This window comes from Glycine soja, chromosome 9 (assembly GCF_004193775.1).
Source record: "Glycine soja cultivar W05 chromosome 9, ASM419377v2, whole genome shotgun sequence".
Classification (NCBI taxonomy): Eukaryota; Viridiplantae; Streptophyta; class Magnoliopsida; order Fabales; family Fabaceae; genus Glycine; species Glycine soja.
Window position 1 is genome coordinate 46,063,212 of NC_041010.1, and position 17,620 is coordinate 46,080,831.

General features: G+C 29.8%; 1 protein-coding gene across 1 annotated transcript; it reads left to right on the top strand.

Annotated features, from left to right (window-relative positions):
• The first annotated feature begins 12,811 nt into the window (after positions 1-12,811).
• Positions 12,812-17,195, top strand: LOC114425452 (50S ribosomal protein L22, chloroplastic-like). The gene is made up of 7 exons (XM_028392383.1): positions 12,812-12,967; positions 13,103-13,236; positions 13,351-13,430; positions 15,021-15,188; positions 15,988-16,098; positions 16,407-16,473; positions 16,632-17,195. Exons 2-7 carry the CDS (start codon positions 13,110-13,112, stop codon positions 16,910-16,912), a joined length of 834 nt encoding a protein of 277 aa, XP_028248184.1. The 5' UTR covers positions 12,812-12,967; positions 13,103-13,109; the 3' UTR covers positions 16,913-17,195.
• The last annotated feature ends 425 nt before the right edge of the window (positions 17,196-17,620 follow it).

Genomic DNA, 17,620 nt, shown 5'->3' on the forward strand with positions numbered 1-17,620 from the left:
CTTGGAAAATTATTCTGATATGCAAAAAAAAGTCTTTTTTAAGAATATGGCATAACATACATTAAATACACCTTTCATTATATATTAAATTGCAGCAAAAAAAAAAAGATATTATCATAACCAAATTATCTTTCTTTTTAATGTTTATAATAACTCTCCTATATAGATAGCTAGTATAATGTATTTTTTTATTTAATAATAAGAGTGTCAATATAGATCACGAGTATGCATGATGAATGCATGGTTTATTATGAATGTATTTCTTATGAAAATCTGGGTAACTATCTTAAAAAAGATTGAGTTAAATTTTATTTAAATCAATAATTTTTTACTAATTATCTTAGATTGAGTCTAATTTGACTCAAATTAATGACTTTTGGTATGTATGAATGTATTTGAAATAAGTAAAGAGATTGATATAAGAAGAAGAAAAATAAAAAATATTGGAAGAAATTTGACAAAGTCATTAATGTTAACGTAATTGACTTTAGTATAAAATTGAATTTAATAATTAATAGTTTTTTATTAATATGTCAAATTATATTAGAATTTTAAAATCTAATCATAGAAGTATTTGTTGAATATATTTTTTTATCCGTAAAAATTAAACATAATATCAAAATTTTATAACATTTTATATATTCTGTTCAATTAAATGAATTAGATTTCTTATTTGTATTTGTTCAATATTTTATCAAGTACTATTGAATATACTTAATAGAATTGATTAAATTAAATAATTAAAAATTAATAGAATGCTTAACAGTTAATTAAAATAAACTATTTTTCTTCTTTTCTTTTAATCCCTCTTTCATCCACTTTCTCTTTTCTGCCACTCAGCTTATCTTTGTGTGTAAGAATGAAATATCAACAAAACCAGCGAATACATGGTAAAATCAAATTCTGGAGGATGAGCTGTTTTACTTATACTTTACTTTACCTTGTGCTCTGTCTCTTTGTACCACTCTACAGACCTATCTTGTCTTGGGGGGGGGGGGGGAGTAAAACAAACCAGAAGATGTTTCATACTTTCATTATTTTAATTTTTTTACTCAATCTCACTCATTAAGGAAAGTAACCGATAATAATGTTGACATAATTTTTTTTATACAAAAGATATACATGTGAATTTGTGTTTTTTTTTTTTTTTGTGCGTAGGAAAACTAGGTGTACAAATTAGTTTTAAGAAGGAAAAGTTGTTTGCTATCAAGAATAAATCTAGCTTGTATTAGGTTTTAAGTTGAAATATCAAACATGTTTTTTAGGTTCCTTACCTTCATTTTTTAAAGTATATATAATTGTTTGGATATGAACAAGACTAAAAATGAATAATGATACATAAACTATTTTTCTATTTTAAATATCTAATTAATACCTCTTATTTATCTTTATCTTTGTTTTTGTCATATTATAAATCATGTTATACTTTTTTTCTTCTTTTTTCTCTCTTTTTAGGTGTTAAAAAACACATTGATATCTATTAAACATTTTTCCAGCGAAAATATGTTAGACTAAATAATAGTAAAAATAGGTACCCTAAATTTTATAAGAGTCAAATTTAATTTATTTATATAATAAAAGCTTATTTTAAGGTTTAATTTGACTTTTTTATAACTTATTTAACAACCTATTTTGTAAGGCCTGTACGTAAAATAAGTTTATCTTTCAGTAAATTTATAATATTTGAAAAGAAAATAAATATATAGCTTTAGTATATTATAAAAAATAATATAATAATCATACTAAAAATATTATTTATATTTAATTTAAAAATATTTTCAAATAGTCTAAAGCCTAATTTTTAATTATTTTTTTTACAAAAAAACTTGACCTTATTTACTACTACTACATTTAATAAAAGAAAATATAACCTATCCTAAATCTGATGTAGTTGGAGGACCAGTTCTATATTCCCAGCCCTATAGGGGTTGTTAAGTTAAACAATAATGATCACTGTACCCTTTATTTCTTTTTAAGAATTTGTCATTGAGAGTAACGCAATACCGTTCGGCAGTTAATGATGCCCTTATTCCCAGCTCAGATTTATTCTAAAATTAAATAATGTGCTAGATCTCTTTAATGCATATTATGTGCTGTCTTTATTGCATAATTATTCTTTCCTTAAAAAATATTGAATATTGGACTAGTATTTACTTAAGGAGAATGCCAATCAAACGTACTCTTATCAACAGGTATTAGTAGTAATTTTTAATGAAAAATTTGTATTCATTAATTATATATTTTCATTGATTTTTTTTAGACACTCGCGAGTAAACTATAACGTAAAGGAAACATACAACCTTTCATAAAAAATTTATTCAGAAAAGAAAAACTATAACGTAAGGCAAAGGTTAAGAAACACTAACCGAATTCAAAATTTCCAGTCTTGAAATAGGTAATTCTTTCATTCCCTGACCCTGAACAGTTTTCACATTAACAGCTAACAAGCTCAGTTAAAAAATGTTCATTTGATTTTGATAATATGGTCATATGTGATTTGGCATTTTTTTTTATCAGAGAATAACGTGTTAGTTTTTTTTTCAGAGATTAACGTTATTTAATTATTCGATTAATTTTTATTATCAAATAATATTAATTATGGAAATTTATGTTATGTTATTTTAAATTATATTAATGAATATTTGTTATTTAGATTTTTAATGTAAATGAGTTGAATTGAAATTTCGTCCAGTTATTAAGTTATTATGTACCTCCACGGGAGTAGAAAGGCGAGGAGACCAAAGAATCAAATACCTTTAAAAATATTTTAACACTCAAATAAGATATAATCGAGAACAATAAATAAAAATATTAAATGAGTATGAATAATATATATTTTAATCCCAAAATTTTCATAATTATTTATACATATTTTAATGGATTTTAGAATTATGGATTTTTGTAACTCATTAGTTTTTAATTACTTTTATGAGATTAAGACAACTCTAGTGATCATCATTAAGATAATCTCTCAATGATTTGTGATATAAATGATGAATTTTATTTGAGTACTCAAATCTTGTTGAATATTCGAATATAATAGACTTTTCTTAAAGTTTGTTACTAAAGTGTATTAAGGTGTTTGATAAGACGAAACACTTAACAAGATTATCCTTAAGTTGGATAAAGTTGAATAATAGGAAAATCTGAATACTTGAATGTGGCAAGTTTAGCTATGGTTGGGGAGTGCTCATGTATTCAGCAAGATCGAATACTGATTATGGCAGGGCCATTTGTGCTTAGGTGATGAGCAGTGGTAGGTATTCCACAGAGGTCATGTGTCTTTATGGATGCTTCAATATTTTTAAAAATGCTCTTGGATGTGTTGTCTTGCTATGAATCCATGCGATATATATTCTATTAAAACATTAAATTATTCAAAAATATTATATTATCTTTCAAATAAATACTTTATTTTAAAAGTGTCATTGATAACACTAATAAATATGACTGAATTTCATTGATTTCTAAAATTAAAATTACCTAAATTTTACTTAACTATTTTTAAAAGTAAATTAAATAAATTTGTCATTTTATATATTAAAAATAAAATATTTAAACACGTAATCAGTAAATTTTAATCAATAAATTTATAACAAAAATTATTAACATCTTATATTAAATCAGACTCTAAATAAAATATTCACTTTAACGCCCCTTATGTTCCACTTCCCATTCCACACCAACCCCTAGTTGACCAAATTATGGACTTCTGCAATGTGTCATGCATGTGACAGGGAAAAGAAAACAATATGTATGAGAAAAATACAAACACCAGCACTTAGCTCAAGGAAAAAAAAGAATAGCATAGGAGGAAAGGGAAGAAAAAGACATCAGCCATTAATTAGGGAGGGAACTAGATGTTTTGTCTATAAAATCAATTAAACTTCAGTGTCAATAATAGTCAACACTATTTTGAAAACGATATCCACTTCTTCCAACACGATACTGCTTAAAATACAATGAGATTTTTCAAACTCATTTTAAGTTTTAACCATCATATGGAATTGATATCAAAGATGCCTTGGGTCAATTGCAACTTAATTGCATGGAAAAACTTTAGGAAGTTGCTTCTCATCACTAAAAAAAACAGTAGATTTTTCATCCGGGTTGCATGGATTTCAAGTAGGATAGATACCAAAAAGTTCATCAGCAAATTCTGCATTTAAGTACATTCTATTTAATTTGAATAAACATTCACAAAAAATAATTTGGATAAACAGTATGATCAAACCCTTATTACATAGAACTTATATATCATAAGTTGATGACAAAATTACTGAGATAAATTTAGAAAAAAAATACTTAATTTGACAAGTTTTACTATGAAAATTATTGAAATAAACTTAAACAAGTTTATAAAAAAAGTATAAATCACTTTCCTATAATCAAATAAATTCTTCTAAATGTTCCCTTAGTACATTACACTAAGCCAAATGGATTGTGACATCATATAGTTGTGAAAGTTAAACATGACTTATTAATCATTTTGAAGTACGACATTTACTCATTCTCACGAAAGCCAGGATTAATATTACGCAAGTGGGAGAAGATTCAATATAACCACTTTTCGTTTTAGCGGATTAATAATTTAATATTTACTACTATAAGTTTTTAATATCGGTTATTAAAATTATTTAATATTAATTATTAATTGATGTTGAAATTGATATTAATTTTCTAAAATCAATGTTAAGTAAATTCACCGCATTGATTTTATACAAAACCAACGTTGTTTTGTGTAATTTGCTAAAAAAAAAAATCTGAACTTAGAAGGTAACATTATTGGCATGCCCATAAAGATAGAACTGTAATTCACAGTGAAAGATGATAGATGGGGGCCACTAGAAGTCAAAAGAATGACACTTATTTTTGGCCTTCTAAAGAACTTTGGAGTTTGGAATTAGGAATTTGGAATTGATGTTTCGGATGGTTTCTCCTTGTCACAGGCACAACATTAAATATAGGGAAAGAGGAAAATTCAATGTTTCCCAAATAGAAAAGGGTTTAATTAATATGATGCATTACTTATAAGAATATTTTTAGCTGAGGGGAGGGGAAATTTGAGCCATATGACCAAGACCCTGCTGACTTCTGTAAAAATATTTTAAAATAATAAAAATCACTTAAAAATTATACCTTTACTGGTTTGTAATTACTTTATAGTGCAACAAATTTTACAATGACCGTGTATGAAAACTAAAGTCATCTAAAATATATATTGACTTTCAAAATTCAAAACATCTCTGAAATGTACTGTTCTAACTAGAGAGGCGGAAGAACATCTAATGATAAGAACAAATCAAAAAGGCAAATAAAAAGTGAAAAGAACGACAACCATTGGAGTGAATGGTGTCAGAAATTGATAATAGATCAACGTAATAGGATCAAGGACAGAGAAAATAACAAAATGGGGTTAGAGTCGAAACTTCAATACAATAATGTTTTTGATTGAGAACAGAATATCTATTTTTTTTTATAAAAAAAGTTAAATTGTAATTGTGATTTTTTTAATTTTTTAAGTTGATCATTTTAGTCCCTTAATTTTTATCTGTAATATTTAGTTTATCTAATTGTATAAATTAATGATTTTGATACTTGATATATTATTAATTAATAACTATGATTAATGAAGTTATTAATTATTATTTCTTTTAAATAAAAGATTATTAATCCTAATGTGATATTATTATCAACGGAGTTGTATATGACACTGGAGGTGAGAGGGGAAGATGTGTTTGCAAAAAGGAGGATGAGTACAATATTATAAAGAACTAAGACTAATAATTTTTTATTAAAGTTTTAAAGTTTTTTTATTAATTTAGAATTAAATTGATATCTTTATTAATCAAAATTTGTTAATAATCTATCTTGGGATCAAATCTTACAATTAAAAATAAAAAAATAAAAAAATTAAAATGATTGATTTTTAAAATTTAAAATGATTGATTTAAGCCATAGATATTTCGGACAGAAAAACTGAAGAAGTATTGATTAATATTCATTTTCATTAGAAATATATATATAACCACTACCAAAGCAAGGGATGCTTTAAAAATTGTGAAAAAGACAAAAAGATTATTCATAATGTGCAACCACCAAAGTTGCAAATGTTTGGTTACACATCTTACAAGTGTGGGTTTTACCTTTAAGGAAAAGCTAATAACTATAACTTTTATATCCTAAAAGTGTTTTTTTTTAACATGTTTTCAAACATGATGTATGAGAATAAGATTTCTTCATATATGTCTGACCTTTCGCTTATTGGCTGGTTTATTTACTCCTATTTTCAAATAGTTTTCTCTGCATTTATAATTAACATTTCTTTTCATGAGATCGAAAACATGAAACCCAACTGTAATAAGAGTGTCCAATTCAAAGAGAATTAACTTTACATGCAATACCAATGACAATCTCGAAAAATGGAATTTAATTAATGGGAAAAATGTGTTTTTAGTTTTTAAATGTTTAGCTAAATGCGTTTAAATTCTCTATACTTTCATATTTAAATGATATGAGAGATATAAGATTAATTGAGTAATTAAAAAATAAGTGAAAAATTACAAATTTGATTCTTTTAATTAGTAAAAATTAACGAACTAATAATTAAATGACATGTGAATTTAGTTTCTTCTTTCTAAAAATTCATCATATTTATTAATGTTTGAGATCTGGGGGGCCAAATTCATCGCTATAAAATACATAGACTTTAATGAAGCTTACCAAAAATATAAAAACTAAAGACACATTTTTCCTTTAATTAAAGTTCAGTTTCAACAACTAATTAGGCTTCATAAGCTTCAGCTTTTTCAAAAATCACTTATTCTAACTTATTACGTAACACATTAAGCTTGAGAAGTATGCCTAAATGCAGCACATCCAAATTAAATTCGTACCTAGCTAGTGAAGTGAGTGACCATCCCTCTATTAATAGCATAAAATTTAACCATTTTCAAATTGAACTATCCAACTGAAAAATCGTTCATGTCTTTTAAGTTTGGTGTTTTAGGGATTGCAAATGTTGACCATTTGTTAATTTACCCCTACATGTGTGATAATAGATCATGCAACTAACAACTTACGGTGTCGTTCTAATGTGACAAATTTCAATATGATTGATTACAAAAATTATGGAATTTTATTTTAATGTTTTAATTATCAGATCAATTATGCTTTAATTATTTTAATTATGATTTAGTTATCATTTATTTTCAAACCGTCACAAGGTGTCTACCAATGTTATATATACGTCTTTCCTGAATCCAGACTCTGTTTTACTCACCAGATTCTCTTTCTAAAATATTTTATCTGAGAATTTTCTGTTTTATCTTGAAGGACTTAAGTAAAATATCATAAAAAAATCCTTTAGGACAATATTCGTACAAGTCATTTTTTTTTTGTGATTTTCAGCATCATTTTCAACACTATTTGAGGATGACACCTCCATTAAATAGGCTAGAGATGACAAATCTCACTCTTAGATGACACACCAAACTTTTAAAAGTCTCCAACAAATATGTTCTGGAACGTGAACACAAATTTTGCAAATAGGTGAAATTAGATCCTACACCTGATTTCCACAGTTGAACTCTCCCAACAAGATCTCAACATTATATAAGTAGCTAGACGAAACTTGATTTTTTAATTAAATTTGAGACCCTGACTAACTTTTGGGGGAAAAATGTAGACATTACTAAGAAAACTAGTGGACCCTCGACCTACCTTATAAGCATTAGAAGTGAATACTTTATGAGTAAGTATGGCAAACTACCTTAGATTGTCCCTTTCTAATTTTTATACCTGGAAAGCGGCATCTGTGTAATAATCGGGTGGCTAGTTTCCATCATATCATGTCGGAATAAGAAATCCCAAAACTGAAGGGAAGTAAAATCAATTTCAGAAAACCACACCACACTATATATATAGCTATATAACATCCCGTGGTGAGCTTATAGCAAAACCATGACAAAACCCAAAAGGGAACTTTATTTGTTGGATTCTCTAAAGAGAAAGATGAGATATAGAGAAGCATGTACATTTTCAGCTGAACTAAATTTTTTCTTAAGTAAGCCAACGGTGTCTTAGTTAATTGTGACTATATGCAATTTTTGCTTGCAATGTTTAGGCTTGATATAGTAGAGAGGATATAGTTTTTTTCTTTAGGCCAGGGAATTCCCATAAACACAGTTGTGAGACTAATCCCTTGAACCAATGATAGTGGTTAGGTAAAATTCTCTCTCCTAGATGATAATTCTATGATAATGTAATATAAAGGAACATTTTTTTAATGTGAAACATCTAACTACTTAAGGTAATAAATGACCAAATAAACACATTTCAGCATCATTACTTGGTTGCCTAAACCTTTAGTTTATCTTTTCTGTTTTTCTTCTATTGTTCCCTTTCTTGCTTTTCAAGATTAATACACATGATATAAAACAAACAAGCTAGAAAGAAAAAAAGGGGTTCTTCTTTTTTCTGTGTTACGCAGCTAGACATTATTACTTAGGGAGGGGAAACCAAACACCTTCTGTAGTGTGTGATGTAGGTTACCATATATTTAGCCAATGTGGCTCATTGCCATGATATCAACCTTTACCGATATATTATTCATGCAAGGAAGCAAAAAAGGAGTACCAATTTTAATCAAATTGAAGTACTAAACAACCACCAAATCAAGGTAAAAAAAAAACTAAAAAGAACATGCACGGTCGTGTAAACAATCAAAACCTTGAAAAAGTAAGTAAGTTTCTTCTCAATTATTATACTGTTCAGCCTTTTTCGGATGTGGTGATTATTTCCTAATGCAATCAATTTATTTCCATGAAAAACAAAACACACCCATGTGACAATATTAACTTTACATATCCTTGGACCTTGATGTTGCACAAGCAAAAAGGAAGGGGAAATATGACACAAAAACTTACAAATGTAAGGTAAACGAGAAGAACTGAATCACAAAACCAAGGCAGAAACTTAGTTACACTATCAAATCAAAATAATAACGCAAAGTCTTGTAATCTAGAGGCATGAAAGGACCAAGAACCCAAATCAGGAACTAAAAGAACACTCCATATTAGCATACAGTCCTAGCTACAAGCACATGAATGTCCTTATAAGGACAAACATGAGGGACATCACTTTTATCATATTTTCCGCTCCACCTTATAAGTACATATACATCTATGCTAAGCAACATGTATCTAGCATCAAATTCATGGGCTTTTGGGGAATCCTTCAGGCCTTCACCTTCTTCTACTTCCTTAATTTCATCATGTCAGGATTCAGTACATTTTATCATATACTCATAAACCTATATAATTAGTAATCAAAGCCCATGGAATAAAATCACCTCATTTTTGTACTTGTGCTAGAAACTTGTTGAGAAAGAAAGAGTCACATTTGAAATATAAACCCTATTACTATTAGCTTCTTAAAATCACATTCAAAATGTAAAAACTAACATTCAAGATGTGGCCATGGAACCAAGCATACTAAATAATTTAAGGAAGGAAAAAACTTTTAGTTTAATATTGGATGACACCCAACAAGGAGGGGTATAACTATAATGGCTTCTGCACTTCTCTAGTTTTTTATTGTTTCTTTTATTATATATTTTTAACTTCATTTTTATATTCTTTAAAATAATACTTTAGAGAACCAATTTTGGCATATTTAATTTAAAGAGTGAAGTTTTTACACATGAAATGATGATTAGAATTCAAGCGGAGATGACGTTCTTATTAGCTCATATTAATTATAGAATGAGATAGCTCATATTTTTGTCTAAAATTTTCGTAACATCTAGCAATAGCCTATTTAAAAAGAAAATAAACCTATTTTGATCGAAGATCGATCACTGATGTTTTTATTCTCCATTAGTTCCTTATAAATTAAATCGAATTTTGTAATTGAGGCCAATTTTAATTTGCAGGATATTGAATTATAAAAATTAATATAAGAGGAATTATAAGACAGCAGTTAAGAAACAAAATTATAAAATCATTTTAATTTGGAGAGCACACGCACTTGGGAAAGCATAGGGTTTGTGAAATTTCCCTTTTTGTAGAGCTTTTGATGGTCGGAGCAGGAGAAATAAAGGGTTTATTCAATGCTCTATGTGCTCCAAGTTGAAGGTCCTTTCATTCCCCTTCTTTGATTATATGATAGCTGCTTGCTTAGGTGTGAACATTTGACTGTGTTGTTTTAAAACCTCCTTTTGAGAGTATTTTGTGATTATGCTTGTCGCTATTTAATTTAATGCATGAACAACTTTTTTTGGGACAAGAAAATGCCAACCACTAATTTCTGCATGTATAAGAACCCCTTTTTTTGTTGTTGTTTTAGGCTACATAACATCCAAGAAAACCAACAAACAGAAAAGGCCAAGAAATTGACCCAATTCTACAATGCCCAAAACTGTAGGCTATTAATCTTGCAACACTATTATTATATTCTGCACCTCCTATTATATTTTAGAGAGATTATTCCGAAATATATAATTATATTTTGGAATGGATTCCTCGAAATATAATGGAAAGTTCCAAATTCAATAGTAAAAATGCAGGAAATAAATGCCAAAAATGTAATGCACTTTTGCTTGCGTGTTTTGTACGTGCATTGTATCAATTTTTTTCGTGGAAGCTATAAGGAGCTGCTTCCATTTTATGTGAATAATGCATCACAAAATTTAAACCAAACTTGCTAGTAGAAGGATAACGTGGTTTTAGAGGTTTCTGACTCTGGAAATAGGAAGGTGGCTGCAGTATGCTGGCTTGAGGGTTGCAAATATGGTTTTAGGGTAGCTCGGTTGTAAAACCAGTCATAAGAAACAAGAAGAAATATGTGAGACTTTCTATAAAGTGGATTTTAATGGTTTAGTTTGACTAGCTTATAAGGTAGTATGTTTTATCTACAAGTAGGGTCAGATCCAGAAATTCATCGGAGGGGACTGATTATTATTTTTTAATTATTTAGATATTTGACTTCTGACAAATAATAATTTTTACAAAAAATATTTACTAGTTTTTGTAATTTTTATTTCAAATAAAAAACAGAATAGAACTTTTTATCACAAAAAAATATTTCAAAAGATAAATGTATGCGTGTGTTTATAATATAATATAATATAGTATTTATTATTATTATTTAATATATGTTAAATTTTTAATTGATTGTACCTATAGATATTATATTCCCTTAAGAATTATTCTTCTTATTAGTTTTTTAGGAAACAATTTTATTAAAAGCTAAGTTTAGAACACGAGTGTTCAAACTTATCAAATGGAACATTATAGAGATAGTTACCAACAAAAATCATAAATTAATTTCCTTAACAAATATAGTATCCTCCGGCCTATCCCTTACAACCAAATTAAAAAAAATGCTAGGAAATTACCCACCAGTCCAATCCTTGACCCTTATCTAGAAACTATAAATATAATAAATTAATTATATGCTGCATGTGTTTCTGACGTACCAATAAAATAATAAATCATATTATTCTTACTAGTTAAAGAGCATCGAAAATTTCTATTTTTCCAAGCTTGTATCAGCAATTTCATGCTATTCCCATATACATTTTGCATTGGTGGTACTTCTTAGTATGCATGAAGTTCAGAAGGAGGGGGGCTTGGGCCCTGCTGCCCCCATGGGTCCGTCTCTGTCTATAAGCAAGTCAAACTAAACTATTAAAGTGTGTTGTCAAACACACTCTTGTAATTAAAATACAACTTATAATTTTAAAGAGTTTTTGAATTAAATCTGTCAAACAGTTTTTTTTTTACTTTATTTTTTAAGCTTTTATCTTAAACTGTAACTTTAAAGTAGCTTTTTATAAAACATTAAACTAAATATAACCATACAAGTTCAGCTAGCCACACCATACATATTCTGTTTGATCCACACATGTGATTACAAAGCCCAATCAACTTGTAGGTTTAGGCTTTGATTGGATAGTTTGGGCTTTAGTCTTCTTGGGCTGGGGTTTAGTTCAATTTCCTTAGGATATTTGTTTCTTACATCCAATAGTTCCTATTGTATTTCAATAAATCCATTCCAAAATTTAAAATGTAATTTTATATTTTGAATGAACATTTTAAAATACAATGAAAGATGGGAAATACAAATAAAGAGGCATAAGATTCAAATGTCTCTCCTTCTTTAACTTAACATTGACTTTTTTGCTTTTCTCTCTCTGTCTTTTTTTGTTTTTATTAAGCAAAACTTGAGACTATTGTTAAAGCCAGAATAATTATGCATCACATTGAATTTGAAAACAAAATAAATTGTTATTCATCCATTTAATTAAGATGCATTTAATCCAACCCAAATATTTTATTTTAAACAATTGAATAAATTAAATTGAATTTTACATGAATGACAAGAAACATATAATGGACAAATAGATTTTTTATATTAAAAATATATTATTTCCCCAACTATGAGCTGAACAAATCACCATTACACGTGGAAAAGAAGGAATCAAATTTAGTGTATTTATGAAAAAATTACAAGAGGGAATTAAACAGTATAAATTTCTGATTCGTATTTTAAGTTTGATTTATAAGATAAAATATAATTTGTCTTAATTTTATTGAATGATTACATTTAACTTCTCCGAACGCAAAAATGGAGGGTACATGGATTTATTTTCTTTTAAATTTTTTAAAGAATAGTTTTTTTTTATTTCGAAAGAATAAAACTTTTGTACAATAAAAAATAAAATGAAAATTTATATTAAAAGTAATATAATAAAAATTGAAAAAGCTTTAAATTAAATTACATTTTTTTAAAATACGTTATTCGTTCTTCTTCTTTATTTCTTTCGTTGCCGTTTCACTCCATCAGTACAGTCACCTAGCGTTTAACCCTAGAGTTTTGGTTTGGCCTTGCTTCTCTTCTCTTCTTATTTCCCACAAAATCATTTCACAAAGAGAAGAGACAGTGGATCGCGGTTTCATTTCAGGTACTTTTTTTTTTTTTTGTGAATTTCAATTACGTAGCATTTCCATGCACCATTGTTTTCTCTCTGTGCTGAAACACGAGCACTAGTGCATTCATTTTCTCAATGGAGTAACTGACTAACTTTACTATTCTACAGACCAAAGATGGTGCAGTGGCAGAGACACGTTTTCCCCTTTCTTCGCCACATTCACAAGCGAGCAGTGGAACCCCACGCCACCCATTCTGCTCCAAGCCTTGTAATTTCTCGCTTAGCCTCTTCTCTTTCACAAGGTTAAGACTTTTCCCACTTCCCCTTTTGATGTTTTCACTTTTGGGGTATTAGTCAAGTGAAATTTGTGACTTTTAAGGGGTTCATTAGCATTAAACCTTGCTTTGGTATTGTAGGTCAGTTAGGAAGGAGAACATGGACAACAACAACTTTGCCCTGTTTCTCTAGACCCATTTTTCTCGGTTTCCAACATCAGGTAAAAAATTGTGTTTCGATTGCATGATCATCACTTTGTCCCCACGATGGAAGCACGGAATCACATGTCAAGTAGCCTAGTCACTTCACCTGTACTAGCGTACTGTAGTAGTTAACTAATGGAAGGGGTAGCAATTGTGGTAAATCTTCATAGAGAACTTATACCACAGAAAAACAAAATACAGTTTCAGTGAAAACGGTAGGAGCTAATTGTCTGACATTCCCAGGGAAATATGAAAAATAAAATGTTGCATAGAAACCAAACCTCTTCCAGCATTCAGGAAAACTTGAAAAGCTTATCTTCTTGCATGACTATGGTCCTCAAAGTAGTCATGCATATCTCAGGGAACACCAGTTTGTTTACATAAGATAGCGTCTTTGTTTGACCACCCCGACTATAGTTGCAAACTTTGTCAACTTTGCCCTTGTTATTTTCTCCACTGTTTTGGGTGCCTATTGGAAAGTATCCATTATCCAGCAAAGTTTTGGGTAAAAGACATCTCATTTCAGCCTTCTGTAAACATAAAACAAAGAAACAGAAAGTATAATTACAGAAGGATGAAATTTCAGTATGCATAACCAGTCTTCCTTTTGTGTTTTCTTCAGGGTGACCGTATTTCCTGGGAATCTCACTTTTGGTATCTTAATCATAGCAAAGCTCAATGCTTACAATCTCTCCTAGAATATGTCAATCTTTCATTTGTTACAGTTAGGAGAATTTGGATTCTGGACCTTTCTAGTGGTTTCTCTAATTTGGATTCTTTCATGTCTTAACTCATTTTCCTAATTGAGAAAAGTTCACCATTGATAAATTTATTTGAAAATTCAAAGTTCCTTCTATGGAGAAGGCTTTTGCTTGGACTGAGGGATTGAATGGAATCAATAGTAGTGATTCTTGCATGATCAAATCTGATGTAGTTATATTTTTAATTTTACATTGTTTGATTGCTAATCTTTTGTAGAATAGCTATGAAACTTGGATACCTCTTTTATTCAAAGTGTTGCCGTGTTGGACAAATCCGGACACTTTTTTGACACTGTCCAACACCGACACACCCGGATACTTGTTTCAGTTGTTTGACACTTGTCTGACACTTCTTATTAGGCGTCTTATTAAAAAATTACTTTTTGTTGGCTTGAACACTCAAGCCGTCACTTATACACAACTAATACACTTGAAAAAATATAGAAGGTTGGTTTAAAAAGATGAATATACCATCAATTTAGATATTTTGTTGTATGTTACTCATATTTCATTTAATTAGAATCTCTATGTTTTTGTGTGTATGTGGTGTCCTCGTATCCTACATTTTAGACATTAGCTGTGTCAAAGTGTCCGTGTCAAAGTCTGTGCTTCATAGTAGAATAGCTGAATAGGCTCTTTCTTGGACTTTGTGATCATACTTAAATTATGTTTTGAGATTTAAATTAACAAGTTTGTTCATATTTATCTTCCAACTCATTTTACAACCTTGGGGCATACTAAGCCAGTGTTATAAATATTATATATATGTGTGTGTGTGTGTGGATTGTTGTTGCTACTCTTATCATACCCTCTTTTAACTTCATCCTTTGGTGTTCTCCATTTCAGGGAATTTCAAGTTCTGCTAACTTGCTGGCAAATTCATCTGAGGAAACACCTGTTTTGTCACCTTTAGTCCCAGTTTCATTATTGGGTAGTTCAAAAGGTGAAGACCAGAAGCAGAAAGTTGTTACTAAGCAAGAAAAAGTTCAAGCGGTATTAAAGGCAATAAAACAGGTTTGAGATGCCTTATCACTGATCGTGATTGATTGCTTTTGGTTTTCAAGTTGGTTTTCTTACATTAAGGGCATGCTTGATAAACCTGAAAAGTTTTACATTGAATGTATTATTTTTGAAAAAATTCTAATTTTAAGAGTTGACTAGTGCAGCAAAGAAAACCTACAGCATTTTGTATATCAAACATGACAACCAAAGTTTCCTATAACACTGCACTAAATTTTAATTTATTTTATTTTATCTTATTTCCTGTTTGTGACTCTTTGATATGTGAAATCACAAGGAGCTTAACTAATCCAACTCAGGTTAGGTGGACCCATTTAAGGGGATAAAACTTTCCTAGTGCCTATTTTTTCTATTAACAAAGCTCAAACTTAATACCTTATTTAAATGAAACTAATCTTGTCACTTTTGGAACAATAGATGTTAACTTTTGGTGTTATCTTGATAGAGCATTTATTTTATTTAATTTTAACTTGCTAATCACATTTCTAGTATGCATGCTAAAGTGAACATAAGTATCATCACAAGTATGTTCAGCTTAGCAATAACATAAATATTGAAAAATTACAATGTTTTGTTACATTTATGTGGTGCCACTGCCTAGCTACTTGCTAAGAAACTTCTGTGTTTTAACCAGCATGATATTTTGCAGAAAAGTTGGCATCTAATTTTTTAGCCATTGAAATGCCTTCCCTGGTTTGCTGTGGAAAATGTCTTAATTTATGGTTTAAGAATGGTCTGATTAATATCTGACTAGTTGCACTTTTTACATACCTTGTTTTCTATGGTATTTTAGAGTCCAAAGAAGGTCAACTTGGTTGCTGCTCTGGTTCGTGGTATGCTTGTTAAAGATGCATTGATGCAGTTGGAATTGACAATAAAACGAGCAGCAAAAACTGTATATCAGGTAGTAACACTAGGTATTTTCATTGTCACCTCATTGGACAAGCTTGCAAAATCTATAGTTTTAATTGCTTTCAAAGTTCCTCTGTGAATGCATCAGGTTTTGGTAATAAAAAAATTCAACTCATTCTTTGCCCCCTCCCCTAGCTCTTTTACTTTTTGTCATTGATCTCAAGGACCAGGTTTTCAATGAGGTTATATAAATTTTTACATGGGACAATGTCATGACAGTGAGTAAGAAGGCTATTTTATTACCTTCTATAGGGTAAAGCAAAATTGAACGCATTTGTTTTAAAACCCTACACGTTGCAGGTTATTCATTCAGCCCGAGCAAATGCCTCTCACAATCATGGGTTAGATCCAGAACGACTCATTGTTGGTAATATTTTGAAGTTCATAATTATTAGAAGTGAAATTGTTTTGTTACATGATTTACAATTGTATACGGCATTGTTTAATCCGTGTAGACGACTACATCTAGGGGGAAAAGGCTTAGTTGTTCTATCTCTGATGATGCTGCAATCTTGTTTCTTACAGTGGAAGCATTTGTAGGAAAGGGGTTTTACAAAAAGAGACTTTGGCCCCATGCTAAAGGAAAATCGTCGCTTAGAGTAAGACCAGAATGCAGGCTAACAGTTGTAGTAAGAGAGATAACTGCTGAAGAAGAGGCAGAGATTGCTAGGCTGAGGGTCCACAACTTCAAGAAACGCACCAAGCGTCAGCAACGACTTGTGCCTCATCAGCTCATTGTGTCCAATCCTATTTGGGGCCGCAAAAACAAATCTAGTGGTAAAAACTTGAGTGCTACACCTGCATAAGCTGAGCTTTTGCTTGTTTCCATGCTTATGTCATTTTTCGTGTATGGAAACAGTTGAGAAATATATGTCTGTCCCTTGTTGCAGATGATAGAATTTTGTACTGGATCATGTTTAGTATTGTTCTCATTTATTAGCTTATTTTTCTTCCTACTAGGTACTATAAAGAATGTCTTGTTCAATCACCAGCATGAATCTCCTCTTGTTTTGTGGGGAAGTATAAACATATGTTTTTTTTATTTTTATTTTTAAATAAAGGCGTATTCTTGCAAGTTGCATCATTTAACGTGGTGTGCTTTAATTATTTGCTAAATGTTACTTAGTCTTATGTTTAGGTTTTAATACATTAAGTTCTTCAAAAGTATCATTTTTCATTTTGGTGTTTTCTTCAAGTTTTTGTTAAATACTGTTCACACTGTTGTTGTTTTGATTTTTAACCGTCATTATTTTTTTTTCCTATTCATCTTGTTGGAACCACATTAACAATTACGATGCGGGCACCCTCCACCCCACAAACCCAGATCTGTGACCACCTCCCCCAACTCTGACGGCCTCTCCTTGCTGGCTCTCAAAGTCACGGTGGATTCCAACCCCGCCGACGTTCTTTCTTCCTGGTCGGAAACTGGCCCGGATTGTCTTGCTTCGGCGACAAAGTGACCCAAATTTCTCTTCCAAACAAGACCTCATCGGTTACATCCCAACCGGACTAGG